We start from the raw sequence: 19,217 nt of genomic DNA, 5'->3' as shown, positions 1-19,217 counted from the left end.
CACTTATTTAAAAAAAAACGTGTCGCAGCCATTCTGTCCATCACTGTACAGAAACGTGTAAATGTCTATCAATTGTACAAAGAGAGCAATATGTTAACTGCTGCATATTTTTAAAAATAACGCGAGTACTCAATTGCACGCTCCTAAACTCATTGAAAAAATCGGCCATTCTGTCCATCACTGTACAGATACGTGTAAATAACTGTCAATTGTACAAAGAGAGTAATATGTTAATTGCCGCATATTCCACGTTATTAAAAATAACGCGGGTACTCAGTTGAGTGCCCTGCGGCCGCAAAAAGCTCGAGGCAAGACGTAAAAGACTCGAAGAACACGACGGCTCGGTGGTGGTTTCGCAAAGGCACCGGGGACGCAAAGGATTAATCTTTCACGTTCTTTTTTCCCCGCGCGATTGAAAGTTTTTTTCGCCCGCGCCGCCCTATTCCCTTCCGCTGGGATAATATAAAATGACAACATGTTTTTGAAGGCCGTGCGAACGTATACGACTCGATCAACGAATGTTCGCGCGAGCGATTACGGGAGCCCGAAGGTTATCGGAATTAATTGAGAACAGCGTCGGAGTCAGAGTCGGAGAGCTTGAATTTGGAGCAAGGGCACACCGTAAGGGACGTCCCGTAGGGCCTCTCGAGATCGTCCCGCGCCGCCGAAACGCTCGGCTGTCCGAGCGTGAAGCGGAGCTTGTTCCGCGCGATTAGCTCGCCGAGCCCGATCTTTTCTGGGTTGTGTGCCATAATTAAAGCTGTCGAACCACTCGATAATCGCCGTAATCGTCGCGTCCCGAGCGCCTTCCCGTCTTCTACATCGCCGATGCTAATCAAATCGGATGCATGCGATACGTCAACTTGCTCAATAACAGCGAATAAATTATTAGAGCGCCTGGGGCGCTTTGCAATCCTCTAACGCGATAAGTACGGCATTCCGAGCGAACGTCAGTTGATTGTAGCCGTTGAAATTGTAGCGATATCGCCGACAACTCGTGAGGGAGCGAGACGTGTAATTCGACAAATTTTCGGTGCGATTCAACTACCGTTTTCGTCTTGCGCCAACAGCTGTTTATCTTTTTACGATAGATGTAACACGTTATGTAACGGATTACACGCCGCGCACGTGTTGCATCAGTCGCGTTGACTAGAATTCATCGATCGACTCGTTCAAAGGGAGAGAGAGAGAGAGAGAGAGAGGGGAGGGGGGGGAGAGCGAAAGAGAGACGAGGTGGGAGACGGGAGAGATTCTTTTTAAAGTGATATTAAGATATTACATACGGAGGGAAATTGGAGCAAAAAGGAGACGTCAGGTCCGACGACGTGTACTCGACGGGACGACAAGTGTCAAAGCTTAACGACCGACATCTGGTCGCGCGAAAAGAGTAAACGAGATCGGATTATGTGTATTCGAGCGGATTTGTTTGCGCTCTCCCGCGAGGGACACTTGTTCTCGCGACGCGCGTTACGTGAAACGAAAAAAAAAACACACACGATCGGCGATTATTGCTCATTAATATCGTGCGTTCGATCACAAGCCGCGTGCGCGGCGGCGTTAAAAATAAATGCTGAAACAACGTCGACAGGCATGAATCCCGTAGCACGGGTTTTAAAGAGCTTTAGGGATATCAAGAATTCAGCGTGCTGTTAGTTATCACGGCGCGTCACGTTCACGTTCTGTTGCAGATAACATCGAAGGCGACTGTTTGCTCATCGATCGACGTCACGCGTCTCGTGAATCTCAAAGAGGCTGCACCCGTGGCTGTTGCATCGCCGCCGGAGTCCCCGAGGGCTGCCCTCCGCCGTTCTCTATCCAGAGCAGCTCGAACGAACCTCGTGTCATCGAAGGGTTAACAGCGGGAGCGAGATTCGCGTCGGAAGAAAAGGAGAGGGCGAGAGGTAGAGAGAGCGAGAGAGAGTGTGCCGTTCTCTCGGACGAGGGGCGGTCACGTCGAGCGTCGCCGAAACGGGAGAAGAATCACCCCGCGCGGCACCGGTGGCTCATCATACTCGAGTGGACAAACCGCCGACAAACAATAGGGACCTGGCCGGTGGCTTCCGATGGGGTCGTAGCCGCCGCAGCGCAGCGCGCGCGTATTCGTAACGGCGTATCGCAATGATAGGCTAGCCGGTAGCGGCAGGAAGAGATCGTCGTAGGGGGAGATCGCCATAGCTAATAGTACCACCCAAGGTGGCACAGATTGAGAGCCCCATCAGCACACATCCTCTCCTGGCTAACGAGATACCCGGCTCTCTCGTCCATCCAGTTGGTGCGCGCCGTTACGCCGCTCGTCGCTCGTCGCCGACGACGTCGTGCGTCAGCTTCCGATCGGCCGGGACCAATTCCGTTCGACGTTGATTCGAAAGAGCTTGCGACGAGTCGGAAGAGGAAGGGAGTGGAAGAGGAGGTAGATCGGTCTTGGGGGCTTGGCCGCTGATCGACGCCTGGAGCATCTAATTCTTCATCCCCGTCATCCGCGCGCGCCTGTCCTCGACCTCTTTTTTCCCTTCGTCCTCCGTCGCGTCTCATCCCTCTCGGCTTAAATCGCGCCGCGCCAGCGTCACCGCCTCGACGTGCCGTTTCACTCACGAAGAAACGGCGACGTGAGAGGGACCGAGGGAGAGAGAGAGAGAGAGGAGAGGCAAGCAAATTCGCTCTTGGTGCCCCTCGACGTGATCCAGCTCCGGCGATTCTCTTCCCCATCGGGACGCCCCGGCCGCTTCCGGCTAACTGGAAGTGAACGCTCTATGTAAACGATTGCCGAGCGCGGTTCTCATTGGAACGCACAGGACGCAGGAAGCGCATCATGGAAGTGGCAAGCGAGCTGTAAGTACGATCTCTCCTATCGCTATGAGATATCGCTGTTTTTTTCTCGCTTCTCGCGCTTCAACGATTGCCTCCGTCACCCATAAACGACCAGTTTGATTAATGAGCGAAATCTTGATCAAGTATACATCGCGCTACTCGAATATTTTTCTCAAGGCGGATTTTTTTCCCTCTTCATTCTGATGTAACCGCTCGGCCATTTGTTCGGATTGTGGTACATTTTATTATGACGAGATATCATCAGCAGACTGTTGATAAACATAAGCGCGACACGTGTATCGAATAAACTTTGCCCTCTGCCATTTGGATCTTTTGACCCAGGCTTTTCTCTCCGGAATTTAGCGTCTATATACTTGCAAAAGAAAAAAAAATGCAATTTTCGATCAAGACAATTTTAAGATTCAACTTAAAAAAATTACTTCACCCGAGAAAAAAATGAAAAAATCTCATATATGTCTCAATCATGTAATATCTATATCTCACGAGATCCAATTCGAAAATTCGGCATATCTTCACACTTTCCTTGAATGTTCGAGGTTACCTATTGAGATCCAACTAAATCTAATTGTTCTATTAAGACATTTAATTAGATCTCAATAGACATAACTATGAATATTCAAGAAAAGTATCAGATCTCTGAAGATTTGATGACTTTAGAATTTGATATAATTAGATATTACATGAATGAGATATTTTTATTTTTTCCCGGGCACTCGGGAATTTTTCGATCGTTAAAGCATAAGCGTCAAACGTTCTCATTTGCAAGTGCGTCGATTAATATTATTCCTTCGAACTTCCGAGTACACGTTTAAGTACATAATTATCTTTATAGCTTTTGTTAGTGCTTTTAATTCTAGGAATTATCACTTGCGTGCGCACACGCGTGGCAAAACGTAAATCTTATCATTTATTTAGGTAGCGCGCCGACTTTTAGGCCTGATTAAAATGGATGCTAATTTTGTTAATAAGTTACACGCAGTACAGGAGGAACAACCTCAATATCATCTCGCCCTCTCCCTCCTCTCGTAATTTAATTTTTTAATTTTCACGATGTTTTTCTGCCACATCGCTCACGCGATCGTCACGATACTTAAAATATGCGTGAGTTGTAACGATTTCAATGGTATTTAAGCTAAATGTCAAATTATGCCATTAACTTCCACCATGAGTACGTCGTAACTCTTTATTTACGATTTTGCGATTAAATCATAATTGAAGAGTTACGATCCAGTCGTGGTAAAAGCTAATGACGTACTAATTATACATTACGTAATAATATAGAGTTAAGCTGATGCGCGCGAAGCGATTGAAATCGTCGTAACTGACCTCTCTCCATCGCGATACGATATGTTTCAACTTGTAATCGGCCGCTACGCGGCTGTCATGGCACAAGATATCGCAACGATTAGAAAATAAACGCCGTAAGAGAGATAGAGAGACGTGTAATGTGTGTAAATATCTCACGTTACATCGCGAGTACGCCCGAAGCAAGTGGCATGATTTTCGTGTAAAGTTTCGAAGACTAAGACCCGGTTTCATCAAACGTCGCTTAACTTTAATCTCGGTTTAATTCATGTTTGTCTCTTCCTAAAGTAACAGTTGGAAAGAGACGAGGAATGAATTGAGCTAAGCTTAAAGTTAAGCGACGCTGGTGAAACCGGGCCTAAGGCGGGATATTTCACGTAATTTAATCGCGATTAAAAACCGCAAGTCGCATTTCAACGAGGCGCACTCGCACCGTGAATGGAAGTCACCCTGCGTGTGTATATGCAGTTGAACCCATTATACGCCGCGTCGTATATCGCATTCAGCGGCAGCGGGATTCATTGGCACAGAATTCCATAATGGCAACAGCGGGCGCTCGACGGCTGCTCATTAAATCATTGTTAAGCCCCGTTCTTTGTTGATAAGGAACAGAGGGAGAAGACGACGATTGCGCGTCCGCGCGCGCGCGCTGCGCATAAGAAATCATGGCCAATTCTAATGAGAACGTGCGTAAACGCAGCATCCGCGGCGTCCGCCGATGAGCTTCTCGTCTCAAGAGAACGTGTCTCTTTCAGACGACGCAGCATAAATTTTATACACAGTCTTATATATCGCGGACGCGCGCAGCCTTGCTTTTTCAGCTCGTCCCCGCAGTATAGAAGATTCTGAAAAGTTCCGAGTGAATCCCAAGTCGCTCAAACTGCATCTACACTCAAAACAATATCTTACTAACGCAGCTAGATCTATATAAATGTCGCAACAAAATCTTATCGTTAACTTTTGTATCTGTTAGAAAAGTGTTTGTAGCCCGCAAAATTTATAACAGCCACATTCTAGTGATACCTTCTGGAAAGTTTAGGTCTCATGACTGAATATTAATCATTCACATTGGATAACAATAAATTTCCGTACCATGACTGGAACAATCTTTGTTAAGGCCTGTGCCCACGATGCTGGAACTTGGTCCAAGTTCTAGCTATCCTATAAAAGCTGCAAATTGATTGGCTACACATTTCTCGGAACTAGAACTCGGACCAGTTCTAGTGTGGACACAGATCTTAAAGAGTATAACTGTTTATGTACCACAATCAAACGTTATAATGGATAGGCGATACAGAAAGACTCTTTTCCTAACGTTCGCTAACAGTTCAGATAAAAATTCTGTTTCTGTTATTTAAATTGATTAAGTACAAAACATATAGAATGTCGTAGTATCGGCTATTCATTTGTATATCTCAGTTATTTTTTTCGTACCTAGAAAACTTTCGCTGCAGTTGCAAAAATTTTTTGAGTGTAAAATCTGGTGGCGAGGGGCTTTTAAATTATAAAAATACAAGAATGTGTGGATTTCGAAGGACAATGAAAGTACGTGATTGACAAAGCTTACATAATTGATTGGAAAGTGCGAACTCGAGACACATTCGGCGGGGACACGCCAATGAAACGTATTACGTATGCGTATTATCGCGAATGCGAAACTGTGAGCGGCATAGAAGTCGCGCGCGTTTATCCTTGTTGCTGATAAGGAAATACGTGCCCCGCCTCTATCGCACCGAGCACCGCAACTGCAAATTTATCCCGTATCTGGTGCGATCACCGCGTTCGATGGTATTTGATTTAGCAAACTAGGCGTGTGCCGTCTTCGTTCGCTTTTATTATATATCGCGCGAGCAATCTTACGTGGAATTACCTGCTCCTAATGGACCTTGCGACCGCGTCACATTGACCCAGAATAACGGATGCTCCGGGTACAAGATTCCCAGTATCCTCTCTTCTATCAATGCAGAATGACTTGAATCTCGGTTTAACTCTTTACCCTTTTCTAGTTTTAAGAATTAAAAAATAAGAGAAGACTAAATATATAAAACAGAAATAAAGAACATTTGAATTGGTCCCTTATGAATTTCGTTGAAAAAGAAAGATAAAAACAAGTTGAACTGAGAGAAAGTTAATCTGCAATTGGCGGAAAATGGACAATAGCTTAACGTCGCGGGATTAGCGAGGGAGAAATTTTTCCTCCGATGATTTCGCCTTTCATCGAAGCTGTCTTTCGATCGTGCGTAAAGACGACCAGTTACATTGTGCATAATACGCGTAAAACCGGTTACCGATGATCGCGTGCTAATTGTTCAAATGCAGACGGTAAAGACAGGAGAGTGAAACGGCTTTACGTTTTTATGGTAGTTATTTGTTTCAACTGCGTCAACTGTGTAACATCTGAAATCAGACGTTGCATTCTGACACGCACTTAAGTGCTTCGCACGAAAGTTATGACTCGCGCGAAATAATCATAACCGAGACGTCAAAATTCGAGGCAAATATTTACGCAGCAACAAGCTCTGCCCTGCACCCCTCGTCTCCTTCTTTCCTTCTGTGAATGAAATATCGTGCCTTAACGGGCGGTGCAGAAAATCTTTTTAGGCTTACGCCCGATGACGTCAGCTTTTCAAAATAAGCAAGACAGTGGGAAAGAGAGATATTCTACCTGCATCGCAAATCTTGCATCTGCGTGCAACTTCTTACATAAGCGTATTCAACAAGTTGTTTGCCGCAGTTAATTTTGGAACTTTTACCCGAGCCAAAACGTCGTGGCATTGAGTATTCAGCACGACGCCGCTTGTCATTCCGCGACGGCACGAATCCAATTAATGCTCGCCCTATTGATTTATTTATCCATTCATTGCTCCGCTTTGTGTTCGGGACGATTAAAAACTGGAGCGTGAGGAGTGTGAGAGAGAGAGAGAGAGAGAGAGACGCGAGGAGTCTGCATTGTTCCCGTTTCTAACTGCGCTTAATTCTCTCTTTCACGCTGATCTCTTCCAACAAATTGCGCGGCTACTCATTATTCTTATTTCTAACCGCGCGTAATTCCTCCACGCTAATCCATTTTAACCGGTTGCGGCCGCCTTAATGGCGGAGCCCTCCGCAAACGTACTCCGCTCTTCGCGAGGGCCGATCTCTCTCGCCGACGTTACGCTTTCCGCGAAATGCACGCGCGATGCCACTTGGTGCGCGTTCAAGAGCCGTAAAATTTTTATCTCCGACGTCACCTCGTTAAACCAAAAAGGTACCAATTGAACCGCCATTCGAGACGAGCGGCGTCGAACGCGCGGCAAGGTGATACCCCTTAACTCGGTATTCAGTGCAATTCATGAGCGCCGTCGATTAACTGTAATATAAAACCGCGGAAAGAAGAAAAAAAACGTACAATGCAAAACTATATATAGGAGGACTCGGCCGGAAACGCGCGGGTTCTATCGTCGTAGCCCGGCATTAATTCTCAGGGACGATATTTTCCCATCTGTCCGCCGGTCCGGATTGTTTTTCAACGGCCGCGTGAGGCTTAATCGTGTCACCCAGCATCTGCGAGTGACGTTGTGCCCCGAGTATAGTGTCGCGCTATCGACGAATTAACTGACGCAATTAAAACCGTCTCACACGTCGTTCGTTTACCTCGAGATGCCCATTCATCAACCCTTCTTCCGCCGCGGCGATTACCGCGTTGCGAAATCTAATGGAAAAATCCCGGACCAGTCGTGGAAGCCGTCGCAGCCGTACGGCTGTGTTTAGAGTTCTCGGCGATAAGATAAAAATACCGGTCAGCGTGTCAGCGAGGACGCGGAAAGTAGGCCACGATCTTCCCCCGCGTGACATTACCGCGTGTCGGCGCGGGTTCGCGCCGGAACTTCGGTACGAGAAACGGAAATAATGGAAACATCCCGCGAAACGATCCATGACGAACGCCCACGTCGCGTGCGCGAATGTCGTCGTTACCGTGGCCGATTGCTTTTCGCTTGGTCTGCGAATTTCTCGCGACAATTCGTCCCTCCGTCTCCTCCCGTTACTGAAGGCCTGTGTCCACGACGCTAGAACTTGGTCCAAGCTCCAGTTCCGGGAAATGTGTAGCCGATCAACTTGCAGCATTTCTCGAAGCTGAAACTTGGACCGAGTTCTAGCGTCGTGGACACCGGCCTTGCTTATTTATAAAACTTTTACAATAAATATTAAAGACTACTCAACTTTTTTATGATCCTTTATCGCTAAGATACCCAAAAAATGCAAAAAAAACCGACCTAAATGCGTTAACTAGAAATTAAATGGTCAAAAAGTAAAGAAGTTGTGGTAACGTACGCTACCATCATGCTCCAAAGGGGTTAAGGGAAATGACCAATGTCTGTCGAGAACGTAGCAGCCATTCGGAAACTTAAGCAATGTTTGAAACTCAGATTGATTGAAATTCTTAAGTCTCAAGTTTTATTGCTCAAGTTTTTTCGCGTGTTCGGGCCTTGGCAGCCGAGAACGCAAGCGGGCATTTTGAAACTTCAGCAATACTGAAACTTTCGATCGGTCGAAATTCTTTCGTCTTCCTGCTTAAGTTTTTCCGCGCGCCTCCTTAGTGTTGGTCTTGTCTTGTCTTGTCTTGTCTTAAACAAGCATTTATTCCCCTCACTCTCGCCTGTGATTGGTTAAATTCTTACGGCTTAAGGCTCACAGCTTACTCAAAGCAAGATTGTGAACCAGAGGTTAGTGTTGGTCTACAATCTTGTCTTAAGCCCAATGTCCATGATACTAGAACTTGGTCCAAGTTCTAGCATCGTGGACATTGGCCTTTAAGCAAGCTGCAAGCTGTAAGCCATAAGTCATTAACCAATCACAGGTGAGAGTGGGGGGAATAAATGCCTGTGATTGGTTAATTTCTTACGACTTAAGTCTTGCGTCTTACTTAAGGCAAGGCAAGGTTGTAGACCAACACTTATTCACGCAGCAGTTTACGGCCGCGCGTATATCTGTAACACACTCGCGATTATTCGTGCACCCGGAAGATCTTCGAGGTGCTCGGAAGAACTTGGCAGGGACCGCCGCGCGCCGCCGGGGTTTTCAAACATCGCGGTCCACGCCGCTGCAAGCACCGAACCGGCCCTCCCGTTAAGTTACGCGAGTAATCCGATACTCGTTCAACCCATCGACCAAATAAGCGAAATCGGGATGTATCGGGGCGACGTTACATTAACACCGATGACATCATGGCGAGCATTAGCATCAGGACGACGCAACGGCGTCCTTTCGCGACGGCGTTAGACACGGGCGGGCCGTGTCCTTGATCGATGACGCAATCACGGATGAAAGATTCATTCGCCGGCGCGCGTATCTCAGATACTGGTTTCCCGAGCGACACGTGTACGAGACACTTGCCGTCGAGGGGGGTCGGTGACATTTTGCAACGACGGTTTTCGGCCTAAGGTGGACAAAGTTGCGCGTACTCGTTCCGATAGCCCTCTCCTCTCCTCGACTCATGCAAATGGGCTCGCGGTACATCTCCTTCGCCTTCGTTGCCTTTTACGTTCCTCCGCGCGCGTGCATAATCGCGTGGGACGAATTTTGTGCTCGCACCGCGTCGCTCGTCGTAAAAAAAAAATAAAAAGAATGCTAGGAACTCTAGTTACGACCAAAAGTCGTGTGATTGTGCGTACGCGAGTATTTATTCATGCTACGTGGAAACACTCGATGAAACACACAGCGAGGCGTGGTCTCGTCTATAAATAATCAGAGATTCTTCCGTGTTCCAGTTGAACGCGCTTTTTATTTCTTCGAAACTATTGCACGGAATCTAATGGAAATTAGCAATTAAAGCTGGCTTTCAATAAAAATTATGTATATATGAGAAAGTGTCGCATGTAGGCGGCAGGTTGATTTGTTTTCCACGTATTTGCAAAGCTGCACCTGCGCCATATTGTCGAATTAAAGCAATAAGCGCGACGCCAAAGCCCATCATTTATTTGATCCGCTTAATTCCGTAACAGCCTCGTATTAGCAAGCGCATAATAATGAAAATACATTCTTAATCGGCGCAAATGCATCGCGGCGTTCTCAAATGGTAGAAACACAGATCGTTATCTTGTAACGTTCAAAGAGTTGCTGCAATGACAATTCGCAGTGTAATTTCTCGCCTCTCGCCAGCTGCACGCCTAACGCGCTGTTGGTGCCGTCGACATCACTTCCGCATATCGTCACGTACCTACTGTATTGCGATAAGGACGATTCGGCCTGGAAGCGACGACTTTTCTGCTATTCATATATTTTTTTATTTTCCCCTCTACGGGGACGCCGCCAACCGTTAGGTTATTTAGCGTTGCGTTTCTTCTTCCGCGTGACACACGCGCGCGCGCGCTTCTTTATGCAATCGGCGCTCCTGCATTTCCTCGTGGACGCTGCTGAGATTGCGTTACGCGCGCTTCAGGGAATTGGAAAATTGGAAGCTGGTCAGCTTGAAATAGTCGATGGGTTAAAAGAGCCCCTGGTTAACTGCAGAAGTGACGGTAATCACCGAAAGTTGCCAGGTTCGATAAATCCTGGGTTCTAAAAAGAATTGTGTTTGTGTTGTCGCGTCAAGTGCCGCTGCCAACAATCGGGAGACGTGCAAACCGCGCGTTAATCTCAGATCCACATACGCGAAGAAGTGCTAATTGTTGAAACAAGCCGTACGATTGTTCGGAAATTGCAACAAGTGCGGAAAACGAAAGCGTGCCGCGATGTAATTCGTTTCGCGACACTTAGCGACGCTACGGGATATTAATTCCGCAGAATAAATTATATTATAAATCGTCTTGTGTATTCCTGGTACGAGTGTTATGAACGCTGACGAAACGGGGTAAGCAGAATCTATTTGTGATACTTCGAGCGAGGCGCGACAACAAAAAGTATTTTATCAGACGATCGCAGTAATCGCGACGAGAATAACAAATCAATTTCGTAAAAACTAGACCGGCCGTAGATCTTTTAATATTTTGATTTGCTTTTTGCAACGTTGCGCGAAATGATCGCGGTAAAAGATAGGAGTTACGGTAACAAAGGACTCGTCAGTTTAATTTTCGTCGGTCGCCAATAAGCGAGCGATGTAAAAATAAAAGTTCTATCTCGAGATTCGCGCTAAGATTTATACCGATTGGAATTAATCACGCATATCACGCAAGTGATTATAAATTCTCGGGAGAGTTCTGTACGTTTTCGTGTTGGCGTAATTTAATATCTTTTCGATATCATCGTAACTTTTGTCCTTCATTTTATTGGCTGAAGTGCTTACAAAATCTTGCTCGCTCTCCATTTTTTCGGCATTGTAAGTGAATTTTTTCTTTACTGGGCGATTTGGGCGTCTATTTCCCAATGATTTCCGTGTATTCGGCATTTTCCCGACACTTTTATTTTTGTTAGATAATGCAACCTGTTAGATAATGCAACCCGCGAGTATCAAATTTTTTTTTTCTGAGAATACGCAGGTATACGAGTTACAATAGATTCGAAAATGTCGGGAGGGCCATAAACTTGCTACCTAGTGTAGATTTAACGGCCAGGTATAGACAAAGGTCTCCCCACAAAGCCGTTCCGAGCGCGCGTGTATTACCTGTTTTTCATTCAACAGACTGTCCCTTCGAACGAGCTGTAACTCGTAAAATACTTTCGATATGAACATATCCTTTTGGCCACGTATTCTCGACACCATAAGGATGAAATTTAAGCAAAAAAACAATTTTTTCATCATTGAGAATGAGAACCTGGCCTTAAAAGAAATATCCACGTCAGTACAGGACGGAAAAAACTTCTGACGTATTTATACGCGCGGTTAAATGGCCTGTCGACATACATAAGAATAGGCGCCCATTGCGAGGGTCTTATGTCATCTTACAGCTCTCAAGGTTTATGAAAAATACGAAAAAGTCACGTCCATTGCAAAGAATATTAATTCCCGAGCATCTGCTGCCGCACGTTACAGTGGTCAGTCCGAAGTCGACACGCGTACGCGCCGAGTGCCAGACAGAGTGTCTTTTAGAACAGATTAAATATGTAGGTGTATAGTATATATATAAAACGAACTTTTTCGCGGGAGATCGTCTTGTGCTCGAAACTCAAGAAGTAGCAGAGGGAAGTCCCCTGTTATGCGATAGGCTCCTAATATGAGATACGTGGAGTTTCTGGCATAATTAATAGACATCTTCTGTTGGTTCCACTGTGAACTTATTGCCCTCGGAGTGAGATCTCTGTTTAGTGGAAAATTGATTGTCGGATCGTGTAATCGTTGCGAAAAAAAAATTGGTGATTGAATTTGGACGTTGAAAATCTGCTATCTCATATAGAATCCTATCTCATAATAGAGAACTGTCCTCTACATGTAGAGCTCATTCTAAAATGAACGCCAAACGCAAGGCGCTAAGCCGCAGCGCAAGAAATCGGCCGATGACAGTCGGTCATTCTTCTCGTATTTGACATATTGGTCGATTTCTTGCGTCGCGGCTTCGGCGCCCAATGAACCGTCGAAGCAACATCCTTGCGCTTCAACCTTGCGCCTGTAATAAAACGCTCATAGTGAGAGCTTTCAAGAGAACAGAGTTTTGTTTGGGGGAAGAGTTGTAAAAGACAGCGTTATCAATGCGTTCCAGGTCGCCGCTATCGGGGGCGGAGAACCAGGACAGAATCAAGGAGAGGAGCTCGTACTATCCCCAGGAACCCAACAAGAGGCCGCAGACCGTGGGGGAGAAGATGCGAGCGTGTCTGAGCCACAACGCGCTCACTATTCTTACAATGTCCGGCGTCTTCGGCGGCGTGATACTCGGCATAATTCTGCGAAACACCCGAGAGAAATGGACGCCGCGCGAGATCATGTATATCAATTACTTCGGCGACCTGTTCCTGCGGATGCTCAAGAGCTTGATCCTGCCGTTGATCATCTCAAGCCTGGTATCGGCCATCGGCTCGCTCGACCTGTCGCTCAGCGGCAAAATCGGCGCGCGTGCGATCGGCTACTACGTGGTAACGACCATCTCAGCCGTCATATTAGGTCGGTGAAAAAAAACCCCCTAATTTAACTCGTCGCGTCATGATCGGTGCAATTATTCGCGGGACGTGTCCACGTTTCTTCGTACACGGAGAGAATTTTCTCTTCAAATTTATCCTCAAAAACTTTTAATCGTGGGACAAGAGTTTTTGAAAATCTTGCCGTACACATTACTAGCAGAATGTGTGGTAAAGTTTAAAAAAAGCTCTCGTAAAGTTGTTCAAAACGTCGTGTTGTCCCGCGATGACATGATTTTCAGGGTAAATTTTAAAAGAAAATTCTCTCCGTGTGTTAACGAGAGCCGCCCAGAAATGACTCGTCGGTCGATCTCGAAACGATATCGATCGACGAATCATTTCTCAATGGGCGCGCAACAAACTGATGAAAGCTGCATCCGAATATAATTAATAAGAAAACTAAATAGGATCGCGTGTCTCGACGTGCAGCTGCGTTTAACGTTTCAAATAACGTATCACGGGGTTAAGTGAAACGATTGCTCGTATCAACGGCGCGTAATCGCGATCTCGGGTGTCTCAGCATCGCGTCGTCGTGCTATCGCGAGCGGGGCAATGATACATTTCTCAGAAACGGTAAACGCGACGCGACAAGCGGCAGATGCCGCACAACAGCACCCGCATTTACATATCTGGTCGCGGAGGGAATGCGTTTGATAGCCCAGAATTCTCGTGACTCATCTCGGTTAATTAACGCGCAAGACCGAGCGGGCGAATCGAGCGCGAACGACGCGTCGGACAACACAAATTAGCGGCAGATTACCCGGCGGCATTATCGCGCGGGAGTTCGCGGTTTTACAATATCTTGCGACATCGGACAAATACGGCGTTTTATATATTGCGTTAGTCCAGAGATTAGACCGGTCGTAACTGCTTCGCTTACGCGTATCGCACGTTCGACCTTTCCTCTAGAAATATTTTGCTTTTTTACTATCGTCGCCAACCCTGAATAATTTCTATTTCTCGCCGTTGTGTCATCACTTATCTCGCCGATTTTTCGTCGCGGCCGTTTCCTCGCCGCTCGCTTGTTCCCACGAATTAAGGTGACTCCCGTATAAGCCGACCAAACGTAGAAAAAATTGAGATTTAAGTATGTTGCAGTTGCAAATTTCACCTATCAGTATGCGAAATTTCAGACCCAAAAAATGTTAAAGTTGTATCTCGTAACATTCCTGTAAACGCCAAGTAACAGTTGCATGACATGAATATTATAATTTTCTACTCAACAAGATAAATGTAATGTAACATCCATCTTATATTACATATCCCATGTTAAGTAGGGAATTATAATATTGATATTATGTAACTATTACTTGGTGTTCACTGGGGCTATGGACCGATCGAAAAGCAATACGAGACACGGAATACGAGAACAATTGTTTTTGAATTCCCGCATTGTGAAGTGAATCTCTTTTCCATCTCACCTCCGCTTGAAAAATATTCTCAAAAGTATAGAAAGAACTCACCTGCGCCGTCCAGTAAATGTCCAACTGCTGAGGCAGTGCGACAGTTGCCGGTTAAATTCTGTTCTCAGGTATAATTCTCGTCATCACGATCCGGCCTGGTGAGGGAAGCTCCGCCGCGGAGAGCAAAAGGCCGCCGCAAAATGTTTCTACCGTCGACACATTGATGGACTTGGTCAGAAACATGTTCCCACCGAATCTCGTGCAAGCCTGCATCACTCAGTATCAAACTTATCCCAAGCCGCCTGAAAATGCCAGTGGTAATAATCGCTTTAGCGATAGAAGAATGTTTTCGGTCAAGTCAGACGGCGTCGATTTAGGTCAGCGTTTCTCAAACTTTTTAGCCCCACGACCCTCCAAAATGGTAAAGCAAGTAAAATTAATACTTTACGAGTGCAGAAACCCAATAAGGTAGAGCGGGGCTATTTCGCGACGTCCAGTTTGAGAAACACTGGTCTAGACTAATCGTTTCTCTAATCATTTTCCGCTTGTAAATTTCAGGCAACATTCCCGTGGACGAGTGGGAAATGGGGGAGAAGGAGGTCTCGGGCTCCAATATCCTTGGGCTCGTTGTGTTCGCGACGGTGCTGGGCATCACCCTTGCTAAAATGGGACAGCAAGCGAAGCCGCTGCTCAACTTCTTCGACTCGCTGTCGGGCGCTATGATGGTGATTACGCGATGGGTGATATGGTAAGACTCGCAAATAAGTATATCCGTTTCTCTGAAACGCATTAATTTTTCCCGAGGAAAACTCGTCGCAACGTCAATCGTTGCGCAACCGTCGTGATCGCGCAATTCTGCCGTGATAATACCGTCTTGGACTCGCGTCCCGACTCCGCGAATTAAGAAATGTTTCCGCGTGTTGCGCAGGCTGTCGCCGGTCGGCATACTCTCCCTGGTCGCTGCGAAGATCACGGAAATGAAGTCGCTCGACGAGATAGTCGGCCAGCTTGGAATGTACTTCCTTACCGTGCTGATCGCCTTGCTCATACACGGCTTCCTGGTGCTGCCCGGATTGTTCTTCCTCCTCACAAAGAAGAATCCCTACGTCTACATATCGCACATGGCAGAGGCGCTCGTCACTGCCTTCGGCACGTCATCGAGCTCGGCGACGTTGCCGCTCGCCATCAACTGTCTCGAACAGAATAACGGCATCGATCCGCGTGTCACCAGATTCGTCATGCCAATAGGCGCTACCGTAAACATGGACGGTACCGCCCTTTACGAAGCTGTAGCTGCCATTTTCATTTCGCAAGTGCGCAAGGTCCCCCTTTCCTTTGGCCAGCTGGTAGCGGTGAGGTGAGCTTCCCCCGTTCATTCAAGGCTTTCTCGTTTCAAGTTAGGACACGTGTCCTCCTAACTTACGTGTCCGTTAAAGGCCTGTGTCCACGATGCCTAGAACTTGGCCCAAGTTGTAGTTCCGAGAAATGTGTAGCCAATCAACCGGCAGCTTTTGTGGAATAGGTTTGGAATTGGCTACTCATTTCTCGAAACTAGAACTTGGACCAAGTTCTAGCCCAGGTAGCCAACTGACGTCACTTGTCGTCATTTTGACGTGAAAATGACAAGTTACGTTAACTGGCTACCTAGGAGCATCGTGGACACAGGCCTTAAGACGTCCCTATGTTCTAAGGACATCGAAGGATATCTAGGATATGAATCGGGATACGATCTTGCGAAAGAGATCAGTCGATTTGTCTCTGGTCGATCTATCTGTTGCATCTAACGCTTGTTCCCAGTATCACGGCGACCTTTGCCAGTATCGGCGCTGCTGGAATACCTCAAGCAGGCTTGGTCACAATGGTGATGGTGTTGGAGACGGTGCGACTCCCGGCCAACGACGTCTTCTTAATCATCGCGGTCGATTGGCTACTGTAAGTTCTCCCTCGCGCCACAGTCAGGATCGCAAAGGGGCGTCTTCTAACGCGCGCATGCATTTGCAGAGATCGATGTAGAACGACCGTGAACGTCATCGGTGACTCCCTTGGCGCGGGGATCGTTCAGCATCTCAGCAGGAACGAGCTCGCGGCGCTGCCGCACAGCACGCAGCAGACGCAAAACGGAGCCGATTGCCACGCGACCACGTCGATATGAGCTGGGATGCTACGTTAGTCGTCGAGCCGCGGTCACGAAGTCGCTTCGCGAGCGGAGGATCGACCATCCACGGCATGGCAAACATATCGGCACTTATCGCGCGACTTATCGTTGGAATATTGCCGTAATTTCTTGAGCTTGCAAGACTCGGAGTCGAATCCGAGGATTTAAAAAAATATATATATATACATAAGCGAGTAAATGAATTAAAGTTTAAGGATTAGGATTAAGAGAATATGAATAAATTTCTGGACGACAACATGATATTACTCGTTACAGCCGTGTCATGTCTGAGATTTCTAATTTCCGGGTTTTTATAAGTTATCCTAGAATTTCGAGGTCTAGAATATACGCCGTTGACGGGTATCCACATTTTCAATATATGGCAAGGGTCGACGATCGCGAGATGTGATTCTGACAATGTGTTCTTGCGTACCCAGTGTTCCGTTTTTATCTTACAAATATCGAACAATCGGTTTAGCGTTAATTCATTAACCCTGTACACGCGAACCAGACCACGAAGGGAACAATCAGCCTGTACCAATGTATCGCGATGCCATATCTGCGACAAACCCACGCGAAATTGTGCACCAATTTCTTCATTCAGTTATGCGCAACGCGACGTGCATGCGAGCGCATTTAAAGGGGGAAAAAAGGATTACTTTCGTAGTCTCACTTCACTGGCATTCATTCTGCGAGGCAAATTACAAAATATACGTAATGACAGGGCGGCGAAACGTCGGTTACTAGCGCGTAGCTCGCGGTGCGAGCGTTGTTCAGATGACTTTCGAATATAAGACATGCTTGAAGCTAAATACTTTTTAACTTTAGAAATCGTAGGTCCCACTAAGCGAATTTGCTTGTAAAATGTATAAGTATATATTACATATATATATATATGCATGTTTGTCTTCCATATTTGCGTTTGACGAGAATTACGCTTGCAGGATACCGCAACGTGTACAACGTTTACATTTCGTTCAAGCCGCATAATTCGCCGGTCCGGTTTCCTCTTCCGCGAGCTGTTCTTCGCGTTTCTGCGGAAGACTGCATTTAAGATCGCGGGACTCGCGAAAGATGAGCGAAATTCACGCGTTCGGTGCCCCGAGAGAAATCGACTTTGTCCGTGACGCGCGACGAGTGAGTCTCGAGAGTCTTTCATTATTTTTTTATCTGACAGAAGCGAGAATTGCGTACGTGATGTCGCAAATATTGTTCCGCGCGCGGCGACGTGTAATAGAAAATATCGCCGCGCCGTTCGTGCCATAGATTATTATCGTATCTCGAAGGTAGTTTTTACTACTTGGTATCCAGTGTGTAAAAGCCGACTTAATGAGTTCGATGCATTAGCAAACCGTCGACTGCGGGACTTGACCCTTAAGTATGAAGCAACGTCGATCATCTCGCGCACCTCCGTGAACTCCTCGATTGAGAAAACGGACTTGCACAGTCCCCCCGGCGTTTCTTACACGTTTCTTCACGCAACAGACAAGAAATTGGAAAAAATCGCGGCACGAGAAAGTATCGATGGGCGCGCCTTCGGCATATCGAACGACGGAGAGCAAAATCCCGTACTTAAGGGTCGAAACGCTTATTCTCCTTTATGGTTTTTACAATCTTTCGTCTTTCGGCACCACAAGAATGACCACTGCTTATGACCACTGCTAAATCACTATATTCTCGCGACATGTAAAAAGAATTATGTGAAGAAAATAACAAAATGGTTAATAAACAAACCGCTTGATCTTACCGCGTGGTTCTTTGCTCGAGGGTCCTCTTGCTATTCTTTTTACTCGCCACTTTCTCCACGCGCCGCTCTATCTAAAACAGAATTAGCAGACACGTCGTTACGTGTGTTATAATAAAATTGTATTACAATGAGTTGCATTACAATAAAAAAATTATCAATCCGTTCAAATAAAGCCAGCGGGTGAGGGTTAAAAGAACGCGTTTTTTCGCGCTAAGTAAAAGCAAAATGCGTAGTACTTAAATTTTGCACGTAACGCACTTGAATCCACCAAACGTTTTATTAATTAACATTTTATTTAATTGGCCGGAATGAATGTGGCGCATCCCAAGGAGAAGAAAAAGTCAGGATGACGTCAATTTGATGCCATATCGACCAAAATTTGACACAAATTCGGTCAATATGACATCAAATTGACGTCATCCTGACTTTTTCTTTCCTTCGGGACTAGAGCGTCGTCACGCGCGAGTTTAATTACTGCAACAATCGCACGCGATCGCGTCTAGAAACGTACTCGAGCGCTGCCGCTTTTGTTGCGTGCCGTCTGGATTCGCGGTCGTTCCGCATTGTTCGACAATTCCGCGTCGCTCGCTCGCCAAAATCGCGATCCCGCGCGTCCGGATCGTTAGAGAAACGATCGCGCGAACATTACGGCACGTCGAACGAGATTCGCGCAACGTTCAGACGCGACGCTTACCGTTTACCGCCAATTTACCGCCGTGTTAATTTGTCTCGCGCCGCGTTGCCGCGTCGGTCG

General features: G+C 46.5%; 1 protein-coding gene across 3 annotated transcripts; it reads left to right on the top strand.

Moving 5' to 3' along the window:
- The first annotated feature begins 1,688 nt into the window (after positions 1 to 1,688).
- Positions 1,689 to 17,013, top strand: LOC105563142 (excitatory amino acid transporter 1). 3 transcript variants are annotated; one of them, XM_012014478.1, is made up of 7 exons: positions 1,689 to 2,829; positions 12,747 to 13,144; positions 14,690 to 14,878; positions 15,120 to 15,309; positions 15,490 to 15,918; positions 16,359 to 16,493; positions 16,563 to 17,013. In XM_012014478.1, exons 1-7 carry the CDS (start codon positions 2,810 to 2,812, stop codon positions 16,711 to 16,713), a joined length of 1,512 nt encoding a protein of 503 aa, XP_011869868.1. In that variant the 5' UTR covers positions 1,689 to 2,809; the 3' UTR covers positions 16,714 to 17,013. The 3 variants fall into 3 exon arrangements, with proteins under 3 accessions (XP_011869868.1, XP_011869869.1, XP_011869870.1); XM_012014479.1 differs by lacking the exon at positions 1,689 to 2,829 and adding an exon at positions 10,738 to 10,963; XM_012014480.1 differs by lacking the exon at positions 1,689 to 2,829 and adding an exon at positions 12,067 to 12,153.
- Positions 17,014 to 19,217: the final 2,204 nt, after the last annotated feature.

This window comes from Vollenhovia emeryi, unplaced genomic scaffold (genome assembly GCF_000949405.1).
Source record: "Vollenhovia emeryi isolate VEMERY1.0 unplaced genomic scaffold, V.emery_V1.0 DF939180.1, whole genome shotgun sequence".
NCBI lineage: Eukaryota > Metazoa > Arthropoda > Insecta > Hymenoptera > Formicidae > Vollenhovia > Vollenhovia emeryi.
This window is presented reverse-complemented; position numbering and strand designations above follow the sequence as displayed.

What these genes read in the sequence shown, in the direction of transcription:
- LOC105563142 (XM_012014478.1), top strand. Translation starts at nt 2,810, where the DNA reads ATGGAAGTGGCAAGCGAGCT. An exon ending in GCCGCCTGAAAATGCCAGTG is followed by an intron (nt 14,879 to 15,119) that starts GTAATAATCGCT and finishes TGTAAATTTCAG; the next exon opens with GCAACATTCCCGTGGACGAG. An exon ending in GGCCAGCTGGTAGCGGTGAG is followed by an intron (nt 15,919 to 16,358) that starts GTGAGCTTCCCC and finishes GCTTGTTCCCAG; the next exon opens with TATCACGGCGACCTTTGCCA.